The sequence below is a fragment of the Moschus berezovskii genome, chromosome 11 (genome assembly GCF_049115385.1).
Source record: "Moschus berezovskii isolate FMDL1 chromosome 11, NW_MosBer_1.0, whole genome shotgun sequence".
In the NCBI taxonomy this organism is placed as follows: domain Eukaryota; kingdom Metazoa; phylum Chordata; class Mammalia; order Artiodactyla; family Moschidae; genus Moschus; species Moschus berezovskii.
In genome coordinates, this window is record NC_142470.1 from 63,155,987 (window position 1) to 63,177,291 (window position 21,305).

Genomic DNA, 21,305 nt, shown 5'->3' on the forward strand with positions numbered 1-21,305 from the left:
AAAGAGGAGAGTGAAAAAGTTGACCTAAAACCCAACACTCAGAATCTAAGATCATGGCATCTGGTCCCATCATTTCATGGAAAATAGATGTGGAAACAATGGAAAAAGTGAGACACTTTATTTTGAGGGGTCCAAGATCACTGCAGATGGTGATTGCAGCCATGAAATTAAAAGATGCTCCTTGAAAGGAAAGTTATGACCAACCTAGACAGCGTAGTAAAAAGCCGAGACATTAATTTGTCAACAGAGGTCTGTTTAGTCAAAGCTATGGTGTTTCCAGTAGTCATGTGTGGATGTGAGAGTTGGACTATAAAGAAAGCTGAGCACCAAAGAATTGATGCTTTTGAACTGTGGTGTTGGAGAAGACTCTTGAGAGTCCCTTGGACTGCAAGGAGATCCAGCCAGTCCATCCTAAAGGAAATCAGTCCTGAATATTCATTGGAAGGACTGATGCTGAAGCTGAAACTCCAATACTTTGGCCACCTGACGGGAAGAACTGACTCATTTGAAAAGACCCTGATGCTGGAAAAGATTGAAGGCAGGAGGAGAAGGGGACAACAGAGGATGAGATGGTTGGATGGCATCACTGCCTCAGTGGACATGAGTTTGAGCAAGTTTTGGGAGTTAGTGATGGACAGGGAGGCCTGGTGTGCTGCAGTCCATGGGGTCGCAAAGAGTCAGACATGACTGAGTGACTGAACTGAACTGAACTGTCCTGGGGCCTGAGTGAGACACGGAGGGGCCTGGCTTCCAGCTTCCCGGCCTTGGGGGTGCAGTGTCAATGTGCAGAGGTAGCAGAGTCAGGGCTTGTGAACATCCCCGCTTCCTGGCTTCTTCACTTCATCCCAGTCCAGGGCTGGGAGGGCCAAAGCACCTGGACCTCGGAAACATCATCAATTCGTTGTTGATCTTCACAACTGCCTGCCAGGGTCCTCGGGAGCCTGTTTTCCTGATGCTGAAGCTGTTGCAGGAGGGAGGCCTCTTCCAGGGCTTAAGAGTGGGCTCTTGTCTAATGCTCAGAAATGAATTGTCCAAGGTGATACATGTGCTGAAAAAGCACAAGACTTAACTGGGAAGGGCACCCAGGCAGAGAACAGCAGGACCTCAGGAGAGCCACTCTCCACGTGGCTCGCAGTCTCTGGTTTTTAAGGTAATGGGGTTAGTTACCGGCTTGTTTCTGGCCAGTCATCTTACTTGGCCTATGTTTGGTCTGACTCGGGGTCCTTGCTGGTGGCACGTGCCTCTCTCAGCCAAGATGGATTCCAGCACCAGGGTTCCTGGGAGGAGCTTATTATGGGCTGGCATCTCCTCCCAAATTCTTCCAGGTGGTGGTAACTTCTTGGTTCCAAGCTCCCTGTTGGTATCACCTATTGTAAGATAACTAACGCAAGTGGTTACTGTCATGCCCGGCCAGAGTGGACAGGTTCCCTGTCCTGTCCTGTGTCTCCTCTTCCAGTCTCTCCCCGCACAGTTGTAAACACAGAGCTAGGTTCCAGCTCACTGTGAGCCTCTCCTCTGCTCAGACCCGAGCTTAGCTGTGGTGCCGAGCACTGTGCAGGGATCTGAGTACACCGTGCTCCATTTTGAGCAAAATTGGCCTGTTCTGTGCAGGCCATTCCATTGTTCAGCCCGAAGGTGAATGATCTCTTTTCATTCACGTTTAACTCTCTCCACTTCCCTTCCATCAGGGTGTTCATTGAGATTGTCACCCAGCCCTGCAGCTTCCCTGAACGCAGCATTAGGCATCTCCCTCTGAGGTTGGAGCATGCACTGCCATGTGAGGGCCGGCAGCAGAGCCCCTGGTGCCCACTCCCCTCGTGCCCAGCTCCTCTGCCTAGCCTGCCCTGAGACCCCTGGGCCTTGATGCTTTGTGCTGTAAGGATCAAGAGAGCTGCCCCTTGGGGGTTGGATTGAGCCCTTGTGAGGAGACAGACCCGTCATGGCTGACAGGGTCGGGGTGGGCCCTCCTCAGAGCCTTTGTGGAGGAGGCTCACCGAGTGGACAGCTGTAGTGTGGGAGCCGCCAGCGTCTCCTCCCCGTGAGAGAAGGGAGAGGCCCCCTGTCCTCCTCCTTCATCACACGATCTGTGTGCCAGCCTCTGCCTGGTACCCTCACCTCCGGGAGGAAGTCCAGAGCCTACTGTACAAAGGACAGAGGAGCACCTGGCTGCTCACCAACAAAACGTGCCAAGCCAAGCCCTGCTGGGAGCTGGGCTGTACCAACAAGCCTGACGTCGGCTGGAGAGACAGGGCAGGAATCCAGGGGACAGCTCCTGAGAGTGACGGGCACTGTGGGTCACTCAGGAGGTATGCGGGGTGTCTGGTCAAGCCGGTGGGTAACGTGTAGTATTTCAAAAGAGACGTTAAAGCTGCCTCATGGAGAAGGTGCGAACTCGGGTCCTTGAGACTTGCCTTGTGGTGGTGCTGCTGCCACTTTGCATCATGGGGCCCCTGGCACCCTGGACTGTGCCGTCGAGGCGGGTGGCCCCCAGTCTTCCCGGGACTTTGAGCCCGGATTAGGGAATGGAGGTGTGGGAGCCAGTGGGCCACGCATCCCTCGGGCTGCTCTTCCAGGACTTTCTCGCAATCCGTGGACTGACATGGAGAGTTGGAGATGGCAGGGCATGCTTCCTGGTGAAGACCATGCTGTGTCCCCGCTGTGTTCCCCACCGTGTTCACACAGGCGTTTCACCAGCACCCACTCCACACCCCTTAAGTTAGGGCACAGCCTGCTTGTTTGAGCACCTGCCCGTTCTCCTCTCTTCCCTCCAGCTGCCACCCACTCTGCCCCCATCCCTGCCACCCTGCGTGACAGCCTGAGCTCCTCTCCACTGGCCTCGAATACTGGTTCTAACAACCTCCCTCTCACCACCTTGAGTGACCGCGTGGTTCTGACCAGCTTGGTTTTGCCTCCAGGGAGTGTTTTGCTGTTTGGATACGTTCCTTTCTGGGCTCAGCAAGGAAAGAAGGAGCATCTAAAATCCACGGATGGTGCTAACTTCCCTTTAAAAAACATCACTGTGGTGGGATGGGTGAGGTTTTAAAAGGCATGAGGCATGTGCATCAAAGCAAGATTCTTAACCTCGATGTCAGCTCTTGAACAGTCTTGTTAAAATTGCATTAATTAAAGCCATCCTAAAACCAAAGTCTTTGTTTCATTGAAGAAGAGAATGCATAATTACTTCTCGTAGGTAGAGCAGCTATAAAAAGCACAATTTATACTTCTTAGCAGTCCCACTCCAACGAGCTGGGCATGTGTGGATGAGAAGACTCGGGTGACAGCAGTGCAGCATCCCGCTCTGCCAGTCGGTTCCTCTGGACTGCCACCCGTGTGACAGTGCCCTCCCTGTGACAGGGTGGGGCTGGGCTGGTTGCTCTGAGCTGGCCACGCCCATTTAAAGCCCCACTGTGGTTCTGACTCCAGCAGATGCCCCTCCTGCTGGCAGCTCTGCCAAACCCTCCCTACGGTCTTCCTTCCTGAGTGTTTACTGGTCCTTCCTCAATGAGGGGATTCTCTGCTTTGTGAGTTGGCCCAGCATTAATCCCAAAGCAAGTTCTGATCAGGGATAGAAATCAAATGTATTCAGAGTTTCAGCTCCTGAGTGAGATGGGATTCAGATTGTGACACCTTCATTTTTATCTCTTACTTTGGGTCATTTAGGGCTTCCCTGGTAGCTCAGATGGTGAAGAATCTGCTTGCAGTGCAGGATACCCAGGTTCAATCCCTGGGTCCAGAAGATCCCTTCGAGAAGGGAATGGCAATCCACCCAGTATTCTTGCCTGGAGAATTTCATGGACAGACCATGGAGTCACAAAGAGTTGGATACGACTAAGCAACTAACATTTTTACTTTCACTTGAATCATTTACTTTACCTCTGAGTATCTTTTTTGACTACAAAATGGAGTTGATAGGATTCAATGAACATAGGCATTTTGGGAGCCAGTCTCAAAACAGGCACCGATTGGGGGCTCGCCTCCACGCCTGCGGCTTCCTGTCCTTTCTGCCTTTGCCCAGGATGCTCCGAGGCTGGGCCTCCTCCACAGACACAGGCACGGGAGCTGAGTCCCCAGATGGGTCTCCTGCACCCGTCTCGTCCTGGTGACTGCATCTGGGCAGGGTCGTGGGGTGTGGAAGCCCTTAGCCCCCAGGTCAAGGCCACCGTGTCCATTGTGAGCAGCCTGGGCCGCCGTGTGTCCTCTGTCCTGAGGGCAGTCATGATGCTCTCAAGGCTTTTCTGAAGGGCCTCCCTTGGTCTTTGCTTCTCGTTGCCTCTTGGAGACCACATGGCTGCAGGGAAAGAGGGGGCCGAGGAGCTGGGAGGCCCCTGGAAGGGCAGGTTCCCCGTGTATGATCCACCCTACAGCACGTTTAGCAAATGGTCCAGCCCCCAGGGCTGGTCTTCTTGGAGCTGCTGCGGGAACTCTCTGCATGTGGGCCAGGCCCTCAGTGTGTGAGACGTCCCTTTGACAGGGTGTTGGGGACAGCGTACTCAGCCAGCCACCCTGTGGTGTCTGGGACTTCAGTGCAGGCAGAGACTCCAGTCTCCTGGCAGGTCGGGGAGGAAAAGCCTCAGGCCTGGGCTTCCTAACAGATTCATCTGTCTGCAGCTTGGCTTTTCCCCAGCAGGAGTCACGTACAGACAGGGGTGTGTGCATGCATGCTTCATTGCTCTGTCGTGTCCGACTCTTTGCCACCGTATGGACTGTAGCCCGCCAGGCTCCTCTGTCCATGGGATTCTCCAGGCAAGAATGCTGGAGTGGATTGTCATTTCCTCCTCCAGAGGATCTTCCAGACCCAGGAATTGAACCTGTGTCTCCTGCATTGCAAGAGGATTCTTTACCACTGAGCCACAGGGAAGCCCTACAAACATGGGAGAGTTGGGTGAATTAATTAGAAATGCAGTTAAAGCCCCTTGAGGTGGGCTTTGCCAGTGTGCTGCCCGCTGAACCTGAGCAGGAAGGCGGTCCACTCCTCATATGACCAGTGTGTGTTCAAGGCTGCTCAGGACCACCCTGAGCTCTGCCTCTGGGCCCTGGCCCAAGATGTTGGTTGAGCTTGGAACAGGGAGATGGCCTAGGAGATCCACTGACCCACGAGAGGAGTGCTTGCCGGGGAACCTGGAAGTCAAGGTTGTGTGTCTGAAGGTGGAAAGATGTCACAGAAGCAACTTTCGTCCAGAAAACCCTTGACGCGGCCAGATTGGCCCAGACCTTGTCCCACTCTCCAACCCTTCACCGGTGTCCTGGCATCAGGAAGAGGACACTTGTTGCTCCACCCTGGGCAGCACTGGGGAACTGGGCTCCAGCCAACCTGCCCACTGGTGGCAGTTTCCATCTAGTCTTGCTGGCCCTCACCCAGACCCCTTCACCCGCTCTCCTCCTGCGTCTCTGGCAGCTCCCATCCTAAAAGAGCAGAGTTGAGCACGAGACAGAGAAGGTGCGGCTAGCAGATCTTGAGATGCCAACTCCCTTGCCCAGGCTGGAGAGTGCAGCTTCAGTGGTGCCACCCAGAGGTCCCTGCGTAGCCACTCAGCTGACTTCACGGAGACCTCGGCACCCCCGTGAGCAGCGCACTGTGCCCTGGACTCGGGCCTACCCTGTCCAACGCAACTGGGGTTCCAGGGGGTGCATTTCTTCACATTCTCAAGAGGCTGCAGAGCAGATGCCTACCCCGGCCCTAGGCTGTGAAGTATGACAGCAAATCCGAGGCCTGATGAGGACCCAGGCATCGTTTTCCGGGTCCTGTGTTGGTGGTGGGAGAAGGTGTGACTGTTGGCAGGACCCATGGAACTTGGCGCTGGCGGTTCTGCGATGCCACTCAGCTCTCAGTGCTCCTCACAGAGGTTGTGTCCCTGGTGTGGGTCGGGTTGGAGCAGAGCAGAGCGGTGGGGCACTAGCCTCAGTGATATCAGGAAGTTGTCACTTGCTGGTGCGCAGCCCAGTCAATAGCCTTACCATAGAGACTGCAGACTCCAGCACTGGGCCACCTCAGGCCAAACAACTAATGGAGAGGGCTCATAGTCCCACCCATCAGCGAAAATCTGATTAAAGATTTACTGAGTGTGGCCTTGGCCACCAGAGCAAGACCCCGTTCTCCCCACAACCAGTCCGTCCCATCAGGAAGCTTGCACACGCCACCACTCTCTCTCCCCCACAACTCCTGGTAACCACTGATCCTTTTACAATCCTTTTGATGTTGCCATTGTTCTGGATTTTGGCCATTCTATTAATAATTGTGTGCAGTGACGTGTCACTGTTGTTTTAATTTGCATATCCCTGATGACATATGATGTGGAATATCGTTTCCTGTGCCGTCTGTGTATCTTCTTTTGTGAGGTGTATGTTATAACGCTGATCTCATAGAATGAGTCCCTCTGCTTCTGTCTTCTGAAAGAAATTGTTAGAGAATTTGGCATAATTTCTTCCTTAAATGTTGGTAGAATCCATGAGTGAACCCATCTGGGTCTGGTACTTTCTGTTTGGGAAGTTTATTAATTATAGATTCCATTTCTTTAACAGATATAGACTTATTCAGATTGTCTATTAGTATTTTTCTTGTGTAAATTTCAGCTGATTGGGTCTTTAAAGAAATTGGCCCATTTTGTTTATTAAATCTGTGGGCATAGATTTGTTCATAATATTTCTTTATTATCTTTTTAATGCCCAAGGTAGCTGTGGTCATGTCCCCTCTTTCATCACTAATATTAGTGATTTGTGTTGTTTCTCATTTATAGCTATTGCAGCTTTCTTTTGAATAGTGTTAGTGTGGTATATATTTCCTTATCTCATTATTTTTCACTTATATGTATCTTTATATTTAAAGTGGGTTTCTTGTGGAAAACATATGGTTGGGTCTTGTTTATTTTTAATGCTCCACGACATTCGCTTTCAATTTGTACATTTAGACTATTGCTATTAAAAGTGATTGTTGATACTGTTGGATTAATATTTACCACCTTTGTTTTCTATTTTTTGTCTTTGATTTTCGTTCCTATTTTGTTTTCTACTCTCTTTTGCCTTTTATAGTCTTAATTGAGCAATTTATATGATTGCATTTTCTTTCCTGTCTTAGCATATCAGTTGTACCTTTAAAACAATCTTTTTAGTGGTTACCCTAGAGATTGCAATACACATTTACAACTAATCCAAGTCCACTTTCAAATAACACTATACAGTGTGGGTACCTTATAATAATAAAATATTCCTAATTCCTTCCTGTTGTCCTTTGTGTCATTGGTGATATTCATTTAACATATATGTCAATATACATAATATATATACTTACATCTGTGTGTGTGTTAGTCACTCAGTCATGTTCAACTCTTTGCAACCCCATGGACTGTGGCCCACCAGGCTCTTCTGTCCATGGGATTCTCCGGGCAAGAATACTGGAGTGGGTTGCCATGCCCTCCTCCAATATACTTACATACTATGTAATATATACTTATGTACATAGATATACATATATGTGGTCGGTAGATAGGTATACTTAGTCAGATTCATTGTTGCTGTTATTATTGTGAACTATTTTTTCTTTTACCTTCACTTATTCCTTCCCCAGTGTTCTTTCTTTATGTAGATTCAAGGTTTTGATCTATGCAGCTTTTCTTCTAAAGAACTTCTTTTAACATTTTTTGCAAGGCAGGTCTCCTGGCAACAAATTCCTCAATTTTTGTTTGTCTCAGAAAGTCTTTAGATGGGAAACAGTGGAAACACTGTCAGACTTTTTTTGGGGGGGCTCCAAAATCACTGCAGATGCTTATTGCAGCCAGGAAATTAAAAGACGCTTACTCCTTGGAAGGAAAGTTATGACCAACCTAGATAGCATATTAAAAAGCAGAGACACTACTTTGCCAACAAAGGTCCGTCTAGTCAAGGCTATGGTTTTTCCCATGGTCATGTATGGATGTGAGAGTTGGACTGTGAAGAAAGCTGAGTGCCGAAGAATTGATGCTTTTGAATTGTGGTGCTGGAGAAGACTCTTGAGAGTCCCTTGGACTGAAAGGAGATCCAACCAGTCCATTCTAAAGGAGATCAATCCTGGGTGTTTATTGGAAGGCCTGATGCTAAAACTGAAACTCCAATACTTTGGCCACCTCATGCGACGAGTTGACTCACTGGAAAAGACTCTGATGCTAGGAGGGATTAGGGGCGGGAGGAGACAGGGACGACAGAGAATGAGATGGCTGGATGGCATCACCGACTCGATGGACACGAGTTTGAGTGAACTCCAGGAGTTGGTGATGGACAGGGAGGCCTGGAGTGCTGTGATTCATGGGGTTGCAGAGTCGGACACGACTGAGCGACTGAACTGAACTGAACCGAACTGACTGATGAAGGAGCCATTTTGCGGGGTATAAAATCCTCAGTTGTTGTGTCAAATATTTATTTTGTTTATTTTTTTCTTGCTTCTCCTTTCTATATTCCCATTATGTGTATATTACACCTCTTATAGTTATCCCACAATTTTTGGATATTCCATTCTGTTATGGATTTTTGTTGATTTTTTTATCTTGTCCTCTTTTGCTTTTCAGTTTGAGAGGTTTCTATTGAGACATCCTTAAGCTCAGAGACTCTTTCCTCAGCTGTGTTAAATCTACTAATAAGCCTCTAAAAGTCATTATTTCTGTTGCAGTGTTTTTGATCTCCAGCATTTCTTTTTAGTTCTTTCTTGGACTTACCACCTGCCAGTTTGCAATGCCTACCTGTTCTTGCATGCTGCCTACCTATGCATTAGAGCCCTTAGCATATTAATCATAGTTTTAAATTCCCTGTTTGATAATTCCAACATTCCTTCCATGTCTAAGTCTGGTTCTGATAGTTACTCTTTGTGTTCAAACTGTTTTTTGCCTTTTAGGACATCTAGTGAGTTTTTTCCTTTTTGATATTCAGATACAATGTACCACATAAAAGGTGCTGCTGTAAATTGGCTTTTTAGTGGGGGAGGAGAGGTTCTGTTTTTAGGGTCCCATCTTCTGAATTGCTGCATCTCCAGACTGTGAGCATCTCCACCTTCCCATCCTCCTTAGGCAGGTCTGGATGACTGGTGCTATATTGGTGGACATAGCATAATTTATCGAACTAACCCTCTTTGTACATTTGTCTCTAGTTTTTCTCTAGTTGAGCAAACACCGTCACGAGCATGCTTGGGTGTCTTTGATCTTCTTAAGAAAGAGGCTCTAGAAGTGTTCTTTCAGATCAGTGTGTATGCAGGCTCTCACATTTGATAGGACTTGCCAAACTGCTGCCATAAGTTTATATCCCTGACAGCAGTGGTCAAGTGCCTATAGACTTCACACTGACCACACTGGCTGGCTTATGTTCATCCCTGCTTATCTGATAGACATGCAAAGAACAAAGAGGAGAGAAGGAATTTTCCTCTCTAAAGTTGTACTTTTTGAATGTTAGGTATTACATTTTAAAATGTATTTAACAGCAGTTTGCTTTTCTTCCTTTTTGTAAATTATGTGATTTTCGCCTTTGGCCTGTTTTCCTTTTAAGGTATTTATCTCTTTTTCCTGCTGTGTCTCTAAGTCCTCATGTAGCAAGAATATTCAGTCTTTCTTTCCAGTTCTCTGCAACTATTTTACTAGAGTATTTGCCTTTTTGTCTTGTTCTTGCTGTTTTTAACGTAGAGAATTTCATTTTTTTCTAGCCAAATCTTTGTTATTTACTTCTTAAGACCATCTCCAGTTCAAGATTAAACATCTATTCATATTTTCTTCTTGGACTTTCATGGTGTTTTTTTTCTTTTCCCTAACATTTAAATAATTAATACTCATGGAATTAATTTTGGCATATGTAGTGAATTAGAGAATCAACTTTATTCTTTTAATGATCAGCCAATTTTATTCACATTTTCTAACTGGTATATGGGGAAACCAATGATTTTTATGTATTTATTTTAAAGTTAGCAGCCTCTCTCAAGTTCTTACTTATTCTAATTTTTAACTGATCCTGTTTTTCTAGGTAGAAAATCATATGGTCTTTTTTCCAATATTTGTACGTCCTATTTTTTTCTTTTATTTCTTTGGATCTAATTTCTTGACCAGTCTCAAATAACAGTGTAGATATTGTGTATTTTATTTTATTTTTTTACCAAAATTAATCTGGCATTCTTTTCTTTTTAATTTTACAAAATTAAATGTCTTTTTTTGTTGTTTGATTTATTTTGCTTTCACAAAAGCACTGACTTATAAGAAGCCTGCGATTGTCTTTTCCTTTGCACCATCAGCAGGATCTCGGCGCCACCCTTTGACTGAATCTGAGTAGAGTTCATTGTGGGTACAGGGCTCTCCTGGTCGCCCCTCCCCTGGCCTCACCAGCCTGGGCCCCAATGCTCACTGCTGCCAGTCATCCCCTCACTCCTCATCCCGCCCCCAACTTGTCGGCTGTCCTTGTACCTGTGGGTGCCCCAGGCAGGTCATCCCCTTGCTCCTCGTCCTCTGCCACCCTCATCGACTGTCCTATCAGCTTCGGGCACCTGTGTGGGCATTAGGTGGGGCCACCCTCTCTGGCCACCTGTCTCCCTGCTTCACAGCCCTCCTGTCTCTGCCTCTGTCCACTTTCTGCCTTTATCTTTGATACCGTCTGGCATGACGAGAATTTAACAGGCTTGTTCAGACTTCCACAACTCTAAGTAAATGAGTTGGACTGGGTCATATTTTGTGCTTTGATGTAGAAACACAGAAAAGATTAGTTGAATTTATATTTATTGAAAACAATCTTATCCATAAGTAATTATTAGGAACATGAATTTTAAAGTGCTCACTAGATTGTAAATCGCCATACACTTCCATCGGAGGGTCTTGGCCCCTAAAATCAATACCAGAGAGGAAAAGCGATCACGGGTGAGGATGTCGGGATGAACGGTTTTCATGTTAGACCTCCTAACGAGTCATCACTTCGAGTCTTTCCTTAGCATCAAGACACTGATCTCTTGGTTCTGTTTCTGTGTCTGTTTTTGTGCATGTCCCTGGGCTTGTCTCCATGGGCCACTTCCAGGATGAAGTCTTGACCGTAATCAGAAGAGTGGATGACAACTGGGCGGAGGGGAAGCTGAGAGACAAGATTGGGATATTCCCACTGCTATATGTGGAGGTGAGACCCCTGCCCCACCCCGCCCCCCGATGTACCTGGAGGTGAGGTCCCACCCCAGCTCTGCCCCCTGCTGTACCTGGAAGTGAGGTCCTGCTCCAGCCCCTCCCGCTGCTGTACCTGGAGGTGAGACAGTACCCTAACCCCACCCCTGCAAGTGGAGGTGAGGCCACACCCCAGCCACGCCCCCTGCAGGTAGAGGTGAAGCCTGACTCCCAACCCTTCTCTTGCCCTTTGTAGTTTGCTTCACCAGACCCTGGGGTGCCCTGGCCTTGGGGCCCCTCTTCTGAAGAGAAGGAAGCTGCCCCACAGTCTTCTGAATTCAGGTGGGGTTGATCTGTGGGTCACTCCCTCGTCTCACCATGTGGCAGGAGGCAGGGCTCCCCTGCGGGCTTCTGCTTCTCTCTTTACAACTGAGCCTGAGCCCTGTTTCTTTCTCCGAGACTCTCTGGGTTTCCCCCAGAGGCACCTGCCCCCTTCCCCCCCTACACCCTGCCCCTGACTCCGCCAGCAACCGAACAGATGTTGAGGCTCCCGGACTCTGGGTTTGGGGCGGCTGCTCAGCGGCCGGTTCCTGGAGTGGAGCACACTTGGGGCTTCCTGCCTTTTCTCTGGGGCTGATGGCTGATGTGCCTAGGTATCCAGTGAATGTGTCACGGGCAGTGGCCAAGTGGGGAGTGTCCACAACCTTTGACCTTTCAAGTCCTGGTTGCTGTGGGCTGTGTGTGTGTCCGCTGTTTGTCAGACACGTCCATGTGTGTGTCCCCAGCCTGACTCCATGCTGCACCTGTGCACCCCTGAGTCATCCTTGGAAATCATTTCAGCCAGTGCTCATGGTGCCTGCACCCTGGACCCTTCTAAGGAGTCCTTATCCCGCCTCTCACACATCCTGAGCATGAACACCAGGACTGCATCCCCTGCCCCCATGTGACCGGTGAGCCAACAGAGGCCCAGAGCCAACTGCGATCGCAGCTGAATGTCTCTCGACTCAGCTCCCAGTGCCCCAACTCAGAGCCCACGGTCCCCAGTTCAGGGTGTGCTGCATACGATTCCCAGGATGTGGCCAGCTTTGCCTTTGTTGAGCCCTGTGGGCCAGTGGACTCCGGGCCCTGCAGGATGGAGGCTGCTCTCTGGGGCAGGCAGCCAGGACTCTCTGAGCCTTGGCCTCCTCTGCTTTTCCAGCCATATCTCTGGCCCTTGCCCCCTATTTCCTAAATGTCCTGCCCCCTGCAGTTCTCACACTCACTCTGGATCAGCTGCCCAGGAAATTCTGAGACCCTCCCCAGCAGTAAGGCCACACGCACATACATGCTCCTCTCTGGTACCTCGTGAGGGGCACTCACGGGCACACACTCTGCCCTCTGGTTCCTGGTACGGACCCCTGTCCTCACCTGTGCATTTGCTCCAGTGCCTGGGGTGGTCTCCATCCTACTGCTTCAGACGCAGAAACCACACAGCGCCGTCCAGATGTGCAGAGTCAGACACCCCCCCCTCCCCGATGTCTTTGGCCGTGGAACCTCTTCCCAGGCAGACCCTCGAGGGGCCACTCAGAAACAGCCATGGGGACATTCCTCGGAGCCTATCATGACTCCCCAAACTGGAGCCCTCATTTTGTGCTCTGGGCCCCTGGAGGCTGATTGACTTGGCTCCCCATGTCCCTGTGGGCAGTCACTGGAATCTGCATCTGGTGGGACGAGGCGGCCGTGCCTCTGCCCAAGGGGCCAGCACTTCTCAGGAGCTTCCCCGGGGACCCCTGGCCTGTAGTGAGAGGAGCTGATCCCAGGAAGACCACTCTGTGTAGAGGAAGAAGTCTGGAAGCAGAGGTGAGCCGGGAGTGGGAGACTCTGAGCAGGAGCAAGGAGCCTAGGGGTGACCCCGGAGTCTTAGAGCCAAAACATAGTAAGGCCACTCTGGTGGACCAGGCCGAGGTGGGAAGTCTATGCGTCCCCAGGGCACCGAGGACTGGATGGGGCTCGCCGTCCCCACAGATGGGGTGGAGGTCGGCCCCACCAGTGGTTGCAGCAGGAGCTCCATCACAGACAGGGTTGCCCACACCCCAGGGGTAGAGGGGCTGACCTGACTGCCTTCAGGGAGGAGATGGCTGGAGAGAAGGGTCTCAGAAGGAATAAGAGATGAGGATGGGGCGTTGAAGGTCTGTGCCCAGCTGTCCTTATCTCAGCCTCTCCACAGAAGGTTGTTTGTCAAGAAAGACAGTGTTCAGGATGCAGTAGGAGGTGATTTGGGGACTTCACCTGAGGTGTTGAGACCTATGAGGGGCAGGGAACCGAGGGAAGATGTGGAGGCTGGGCAGGCTCCTGGTCAGCTGAGCAGCGGTAGACATGCCAGATGACAGGTGTGCGGCTGCGGGCGCCACAGCCACAGAGCAGGTGCAGTGATCGGTGAGGGCGGCTTTCAGGGAGGAAAGGACATAGCCCAGAGGAGAGGGCTGTGGGCTGCATGTGGGTGTGAGAGGCTCCAGGCGGGCGTGAGGGGCTGGAGGGTGGAGGTGGGGTGTCCAGAGTGTGCTGCAGGAGTCCTGTCTCCCTCCCCCTGACCCTCCATATCCATCAGAGTTGCCGTGTCCATCCGTCCACACAGCTGGATGGACGCGTCCGTAGTGGCGTCTGTCAAGAGCCTGTGTCCTAAACCTGGAGCCGTGTGTGTGTCTTGTGGGCCTGTCCTCTGGCTCCTGCTCCCCCTCTGCCGCCCCACACGCTGGGCTCAGGATCCGCCCTGATCGCACACGGCCGTGGGGTACCTGCAGATGCCAGTATCCTGGATGAGGAGGTGGGGAGGCCGTGTGAGCCCCAGAAAGTGGGGGCAACCTCATCCTGGGCAGGGGGCGTCCAGAGAGTTCTGATCTTGGGATCAGATCCAAGCCTCTGTCTGCTGGTGGTGCTGCAGGCCTCGGCTGATCCCTGAGGCTGATTGGTGCTATTTACGGATCCGGGAGAAGATAGAGGCAAAAACTGAAGTCTTGATTTAGCCAAATAGATGTGATGCCCAAAATGGTATGGTTGCTAATGGCAACTGCTTCCTGTGTGAGAGGCTTGGTCTTCAGCGCGATGATTGCTGTGGAAGTCGCCTGAGCCTCCACTAATTGCCATGTTGAACTTGGCCTTTCTTGCTCCTGGAGCACTAGCATCTCCTTGTCACTTTGTCTTATGAAGACAGCATGTTATTCTGAGCGTCCATCTTCAACTGTGGTATCAGAGCTGCCAACATCCCTGGAGACAAACAGCGTTGAAGCTGCCTGTTCTGTTTCAAAGATGCAGGCTGCCCTGCACACATGGGGTTTGCTGACCCAGTAACTGCTGGCTGTCTCTTCACCTTTGTCTCAGGCCCTGGGGCAGGCAGTGTTTCCAGGGAGGAGGCTGCGGAGGGTCCTTGGCTTCTAGTGGAAGGTCCACGCCCAGGCTCGGGAGAAACAGAAAGACACAGGAGCCCCAAGCCCTCTCCAGACCTCAGTGCCTCAACAGACCCTAGGTGTACGTGGGATCCAGGTGGATAGACCTACTGGGGTGTCCCTGGCCGGGGGGGGCACAGCTCCTGGAAAAGAATCCCTGCATGTCGGGGATGCATGGCACTGGGAGGTAGGGTTCTGACTTCCTGCTCCCACTGGGGGTTGTTGCGGGGTACTGGAAAGCTGCTCTCCTGGTCTGACTCTGGATCCACAGGCTACCTGGGCTTCACCCAGCTGTGTGATGCATCGGTACCCAGTTTCTCCCTCTGCCAGTGTGGACGGTGCCATGTGCAGAGGGCACCAGGAGGACCCAAGGATGTACCAGGCACAGCCTCATGTGGGTGGTCAGCACCGCCCAGAGGCAATGGTTAGCGGCCACTGGCATCTGTGAGCAGCGTGTCTGGGGGACGAGGCCTCTGGAAGGGGTGGGAGGCCTTCACAATGGCCGAGGGACCTGGCCGGCCATTCCCACTCTCTCAGCCACCCAGGGAGTCAGGGCAGTGGCTCCGAGCAGAGGGGCTCTCTTGGAAAGGGCCTCTTCTAGATACTTTTTCTTTCTTTCCTACCTACAAACGACCAGCTTCTATGAAGTGGCCCTGGTGCCAACACAGGGATGGCTGTGTGACCGTCAGGCTGTTAGGGAAGGTGTGTAGCCAGGTGGGTTCTCCAAAGAGAGTCAGTGGGATGGGACCCTTGTTGGGCAGCCACCAAACCCCCAGGCCCCCAAGCTAGTGGCCTGATGAATGGTATCAGTTCAAAACCAGCAACTTGCAGCCACGTCTGGACAATTGACTGTGAAGCTCGAGGTGGGTTCACATGGCGGCAGCTATTCCTGAGACTCTCCTGTCCCATGGCCTCCTCATGGCCAGCAGGTGGGTGGGTGAAACTGGCCACAGAACCTCCCTGGGGGATCTTGTAACAACCACTCCCCTGCTTCATTCTTGAATGAAGGTTTTGCTTGACTCAGGCTTCAGGCCCCACCTGTGAGGAAGGAGGCGGGAAGCGGCCTCGGTGGGGTAGCACATGGAAAGCATGTGCCCAACAGACAGAAGGACAAATGCACAGGGCCTCTGTGCCGGAACGGGTGGGCTGGGTATCCAGGGAACTGATCTTTAGAAGATGGATGGTGTCTTCCTCATGTCCTGGAGGTGTCTCCTGGCCTCACTGCTAGGACATGGGGAGTGTGGTTGGGGTGTCCCCTGGTGCTTCCCCACCGACTCTGGGTTCTGGCTGGTTCTGGTTCTAGGTCCTCTGATGACCTCTTGCCCTGTGAATACTGACCCAGTTGGTTTACGGGCTGCATTCCCTGCCACTTTGCCTGCCTAGCACCTCTGAGGGGATGCGGTGTTATGAATTTGGCTTTTCGGATGTGGGATGTTCTTGCATGCCTACCAGTATTTGCAGGCCCTGTCCTGGGATGTATTGAGCTATGCACGGAGAGGCTGTGTGAAACTTTTCATGCCTTGCTGATAGCTTGTTAGGCAGAACTAGGGCGCCTCAGTGTGGGGCTGATTAGACGCCCTTCTAAAGCTATGTTTTCTACTGCATGTCCCGTGGTTTGTGAGGTTCTTCATTCCTGAACTGTCCAGTGTTCCATGTCTGAAAGCCGTGTTTCCTTAATCTGTGTTTAGCATTTCAGATGAGAGGGCAAATATGGTCCTTGTTGCTCCTTCTTGTTAACCTGTGATGGTTTAGAATTTTGAAATAAGGGTGACAAACCATTATATTGTATAGTTTAGCACAATGTCGTATGTCAATTATATTGCAATAATTGATATAATTGTGGTTGGAGACAGACAAGGATGATAAAATTAGGATCCCCGAGAGGTATTTTTGCAGAGCGGGAAGTCTGTGGATCAGCTGTGGCTCTCCCATGCTGAGGCCCCTCAGCTCAGGGCCTAGAGTAAACAGCTTCCATCAGAGAAGTGAGGACCAGGTGCAAGTCTCTAGGATCATTGTTCAATATGGAGACAGGTCACAAGCACGTCCAAACACTGTTCTGTGACCAGCGCTCCAGGTGGGCCGGGGGTTGGGGCGGGCTGGTGGCTCCTCCATGTCTCCCGAGCCGGTGTAACCCCTGCTTCCTCACCCAGCTCCTAACTCCCACAATACCCTGGTTCTGCCACACCAGAAGTGACCCGACAAAGTCCCAAGGAAGGAGCAAGAGAGGAGCTGCTCCGCGGTCCCTACCGTAGAACACTGGGGAGACGTGATGGTGCTTGAAGCTCTGTTTTGTTTTTCCATTTTCTTCTTCACGTCCCGTTTCTCTTGAGCATCGTCATGAGCACCATCAGTGGGCAGCTGGGGGCAGGGGTTCCCCCTCTGGACCTGGACATGAGTTCTGCCCGCATTTCTGTGTCCAGGTTCACACTGTGCCTTCATAAAGACCTAATAGGCTTCCCTTACAGGTGACGCCCAGTCACCACAGGGCAGGCTGGGTGAGGGAGTGAGGCTGGGTGATGGGGCTCCACCAGAGAGGAGGACTTCAGTGACCTTGGGTCTGCACCTCAGGGCACAATCCGGGCCATGGGATGTGGCCCTGGGTCCTTCACAGAGGCCAGTAGGTACGTAGCTACCAGCTCTCCCCTGTAGCATTTTCTGAACTGTTTGTGAAGTTACATCTTACAATGTGATGCATACAAGGTAACATGTAAACAGGTAATGACTCAGATTCCCTATCATCCTGACTCTACAGCTGCACAGGTAGCCAGTCTGAGGCCAGACCAATGACAATTCCTTTCCCTTCTCGTCCTGGCGTAGTACTCAGCACACAGTAGGCAGTTAGTTCATTTGTGTAGTGTTGTTGGGTTGTGGGCCAGTGTTTCATAGAAGTCAAACTATTATATAAGGAGTAAGCCACCAGCCATCACCGAGGTCTTAGCTGGGACCCTTTCAGCATGCCTGCTTATTAGCACACAGGGACCTAGCAAGTCCTGTGAGACCAGTCCCTCTGGGCCTTGAGCTGCTAGCCTCCCTGGAGCCGTCCAGCTGCAGGAGGGCCCAGAAGAAAGCAGAGGAGCTGCCATGAGTGAACGTCCATCTTTCATAGACCAGCAGGATGACGGTGTGGCAACCTGGGGCTGAAATGCAGCGGGGAGCCCGGCCTGGCTGCCGGTGGGGCCCACGCCTCTCCTGGGGCCTTAGCCCGCCTAGCATGGGGACAGCCATGGGGACGGCCGCCGGCTGTGCTGCCTTGACCATTTCTGCTCAGGTGCCAGCGGCTTTCCTCCCTTCCCATCGCATGTTCCCCACGTGGGCAGCAGTGACCCTGCAAACCAGGCACATGAGGACCATTTTTCAGCCAACTGAGCTCCCCACACTGGATGCCCCCTGGCTCAGAATCTCTGTGTCCTCAGCTGCCATCTACTCTTTTGCATTCTGCTCAGGGACACAGGCTCCTCAGCAACCTCCTACCTCAGGCTGCTCTGGGCACCCTCCCACCTGCCCTCCCCTTGGCCGTGGTTTCAACAGTTGCCTTTGCTCGACTTCCCTCCCCCACCCCGACTCGTCCCATCCAGTCAGTGACTCAGAAACTTCAGTGAGCATCAAAGTCACCCAGAAAGCCCAGGCTCAGCCCCAAGCCTGACAGTGGGTCTGGATGGACCTGTGTCTGAGAAAAGAGTTGGGGAAAAGGCTCTTTTGCAGATTCCATGTGGCCCCAAGGGTGGACCTTGGCCATGGATATGGGGTCACCTGCCCCTTGGGTGGGCCTCCTTCAGTTCAGTTCAGTCACTCAGTTGTGTCCGACTTTTTGTGACCCCATGAACCACAGCATGCCAGGCCTCCCTCTCCATCACCAACTCCCAGAATTCACCCAAACCCATGTCCATCGAGTCAGTGATACCATCCAGTCATCTCATCCTCTGTCGTCCCCTTCTTCTCCTGCCCTCAATCTTTCCCAGCATCAGGGTCTTTTCTAATGAGTCAGCTCTTCACATCAGGTGGCCAAAGTGTTGGAGTTTCAGCTTCAACATCAGTCCTTCCAATGAACACCCAGGACTGATCTCCTTTAGGATGGACTGGTTGGATCTCCTTGCAGCCCAAGGGACTTTCAAGAGTCTTCTCCAACACCACAGTTCAAAAGCATCAGTTCTTCGGCGCTCAGCTTTCTTTATACTCCAACACTCACATCCATACATGACCACTGGAAAAACCATAGCCTTGACTAGACAGACCTTTGTTGGCAAAGTAACATCTCTGCTTTTTAATATGCTGTCTAGGTTGGTCATAACTTTCCTTCCAAGGAATAAGCGTCTTTTAATTTCATGACTGCAGTCACCATCTGCAGTGGTTTTGGAGCCCAGAAAAATAAAGTCAGCCACAGTTTCCACTGTTTCCCCATCTATTTCCCATGAAGTGATGGGACCAGATGCTATGATCTTAGTTTTCTGAATGTTGAGCTTTAAGCCAACTTTTTCACTCTCCTTTTTCATTTTCATCAAGAGGCTCTTTAGTTCTTCTTCACTTTCTGCCATAAGGGTGGTGCCATCTGCATATCTGAGGTTATTGATATTTCTCCCGGCAATCTTGATTCCAGCTTGTGCTTCATCCAGCCCAGCGTTCCTCATGATGTACTCTGCATATAAGTTAAATAAGCAGGGTGACAATATACAGCCTTGAAGTACTCTTTTCCCTATTTCGAACCAGTCTGTTGTTCCATGTTCAGTTCTAACTGTTGCTTCCTGACCTGAATACAGGTTTCTCAAGAGGCAGGTCAGGTGGTCTGGTATTCCCATCTTTTTCAGAGTTTTCCACAATTTATTGTGACCCACACGGTCAAAGGCTTTTGAATAGTCAATAAGGTGAAAGCAGACTTGGCATGGAGAGATTTGACTCTAGGTGTTTATAAGGTGACAACAGAGCAGGGCTTGGCTGAGGTTCAGGCTGTGTTCAGTGCAGAAGGAACGTCTTGGCTAACTGTGCAGCTGAAAAGGGTCACGGGCCCCCGGGCTTCTTGCCTCCAGAGCTGAGAGCGTTTGTGGGGAGATGGCCCTACAGTTTCTGCTGCCTCCACGTTCATTCTAAGACTTGACCAGGAATTACTTCTGAGATTAACCCTCTGGGCCACTTGGAGAAACCCCTCCCGTCGTCATGTTCCTCCTGCTCCCTTTGGCATCACTTCTGTGCGGAAGAGAGGCTGTGTGTCCCTGATGACCTGACCAGTGCTTGTACTTGGTCCACTGTCTGCAACCGCTGCAACTCCATCAGTTACTGCAGAGAGAAAACACAGCTAATTTGGGCTGCGCCCACTCAGAGAGGCTCAGAGCTCTCCTCTGTGGCTTTTGTTTATTCCAAAGCCTCAAAGTGAGAGCAGTTAGGAGCTGAGTGTGAAGCTGTTGAGGACTCCATGCCTCTGAGTCTGCTGGCACATCTGAGCCCTGGACCCAAAGAGCGGTTTTCAGCACGTGGCCATCCAAGCTGCCTCTCGTTTATTGAGCGACTGCTGTGAGCCAGGCCCCAGGAGAGTCATCTTGAAACCCGGGTTCTCGTGGGAAGAGACACAGATGGAGAGAAGGTGAAGTCTAGAGGCAGTGTGTCCTCCGTGGAGGACGTGGAGCTGGAAGTGGGAGGAAGCTAGGAGAGGATCTGTAACACTCCTGCTCAGAGGGACCCGCAGAGAAGCCACCTTGGGGGCAGGAGAATGGGTGAGGGGCCAGCCCCCAGTGCCTGTGGGGCCACGGTGACCCAGCAGGCCCAGTGGGGAGGCGTGGGGAGAGGGCAGGGGCCATGGGAGGCCAGCCTGCTCACTCTCGGGACTCCAGAGTTTGCTCCACACATCAGAAGTAGGTGACTCCAGACCCCCTCCCTGCTCCAGGAACAGCCCTTGTCCCTCTGTCCACTGACCCCTATGCCCAACCATGTCATTCATTTCTAACCTTGCCTTTACCTGGAGTTGATAGCATACAGCGAAGGTAAAGAGAAAGTTTCAGAGGAAAAGTTTTCAGCTGTGCTGGTTGTCAGCCCTCCCAGAGCAGCCCTGCCATCTGTCAGCGTCTCCCAGCCGACCCTCCACCCTCTGTCCCCTCCCCAAGGTCCATTGTCATACACAGACCGGAGCATCTCTACAAAGGCGACTCAGGCCTCACTCCTGCCTGTGTCCCTGGGACGGGCGGGGGACTACTCTCAGAATAAATCCAGGCTCCTCTTTGTAGCCCACACGTCTGAGGGATCTGCCAGCCTCACCCCTTCCTCACCGCACCCCCGCCCCCACCCCCACCACATGGCCTTCCTCTCTACCCTGGACAGGCCAGACCCCTCTGCCATTGTCACAGAACAAAGACTCAGTTAACAGGATGAGGCCGAACTGTTTTTCTGCATCTGGAGGGTGCTCCTCTGGGGTCCCCTTGCCCGCAGCAGGGGTGGGAGGAAATGCAGAGGCTTCACCACCGGGAAGCAGCATTTGTCACTCCCCCTGAGGTTTGTGGAGACTCAGTGGACATCGGCTCGTCCTCCTTTAAGCACCCGTGCAGGCACTCAGGCCTCCCTGAAGCCCAGCCCTTCTTGTGGGGGCAGGGTGGTGGAAGTGTCAGCCCGGGGCAGACATGTGGTGGGCTGCTGATCGTGTGGCTGAGTGGCCGGCGTGACCGTGGGGCCAGGGCGTACCTGGTCCTGCTGTGTGTGTGTGTGCTCTGGACGTGCACACACCTGCCTTTTCCTTCCCTGGATTTCCTGGTCCTGAAACTGTGGTTTCTGACTCTGACTCCATAGGGTCCCTGGGACTGAGTGAGGGGCTCCAGGGCTACTG

At 51.6% G+C, this 21,305-nt stretch overlaps 1 protein-coding gene across 3 annotated transcripts in view; it reads left to right on the forward strand.

Annotated features, from left to right (window-relative positions):
- SH3RF3 (SH3 domain containing ring finger 3) overlaps positions 1-21,305 on the forward strand; it is a 157,684-nt gene that overhangs the window by 79,550 nt on the left and 56,829 nt on the right. For 2 of the 3 annotated variants that reach the window (XM_088841403.1, XM_055400054.2), the window contains exon 3: positions 11,005-11,100. The exons of the other annotated variant lie outside the window; for it this stretch is intronic. In XM_088841403.1, coding sequence (XP_088697529.1) covers positions 11,005-11,100 — 96 coding nt within the window. The remainder of the gene's footprint in view (positions 1-11,004; positions 11,101-21,305) is intronic. 3 annotated transcript variants of the gene reach the window in all.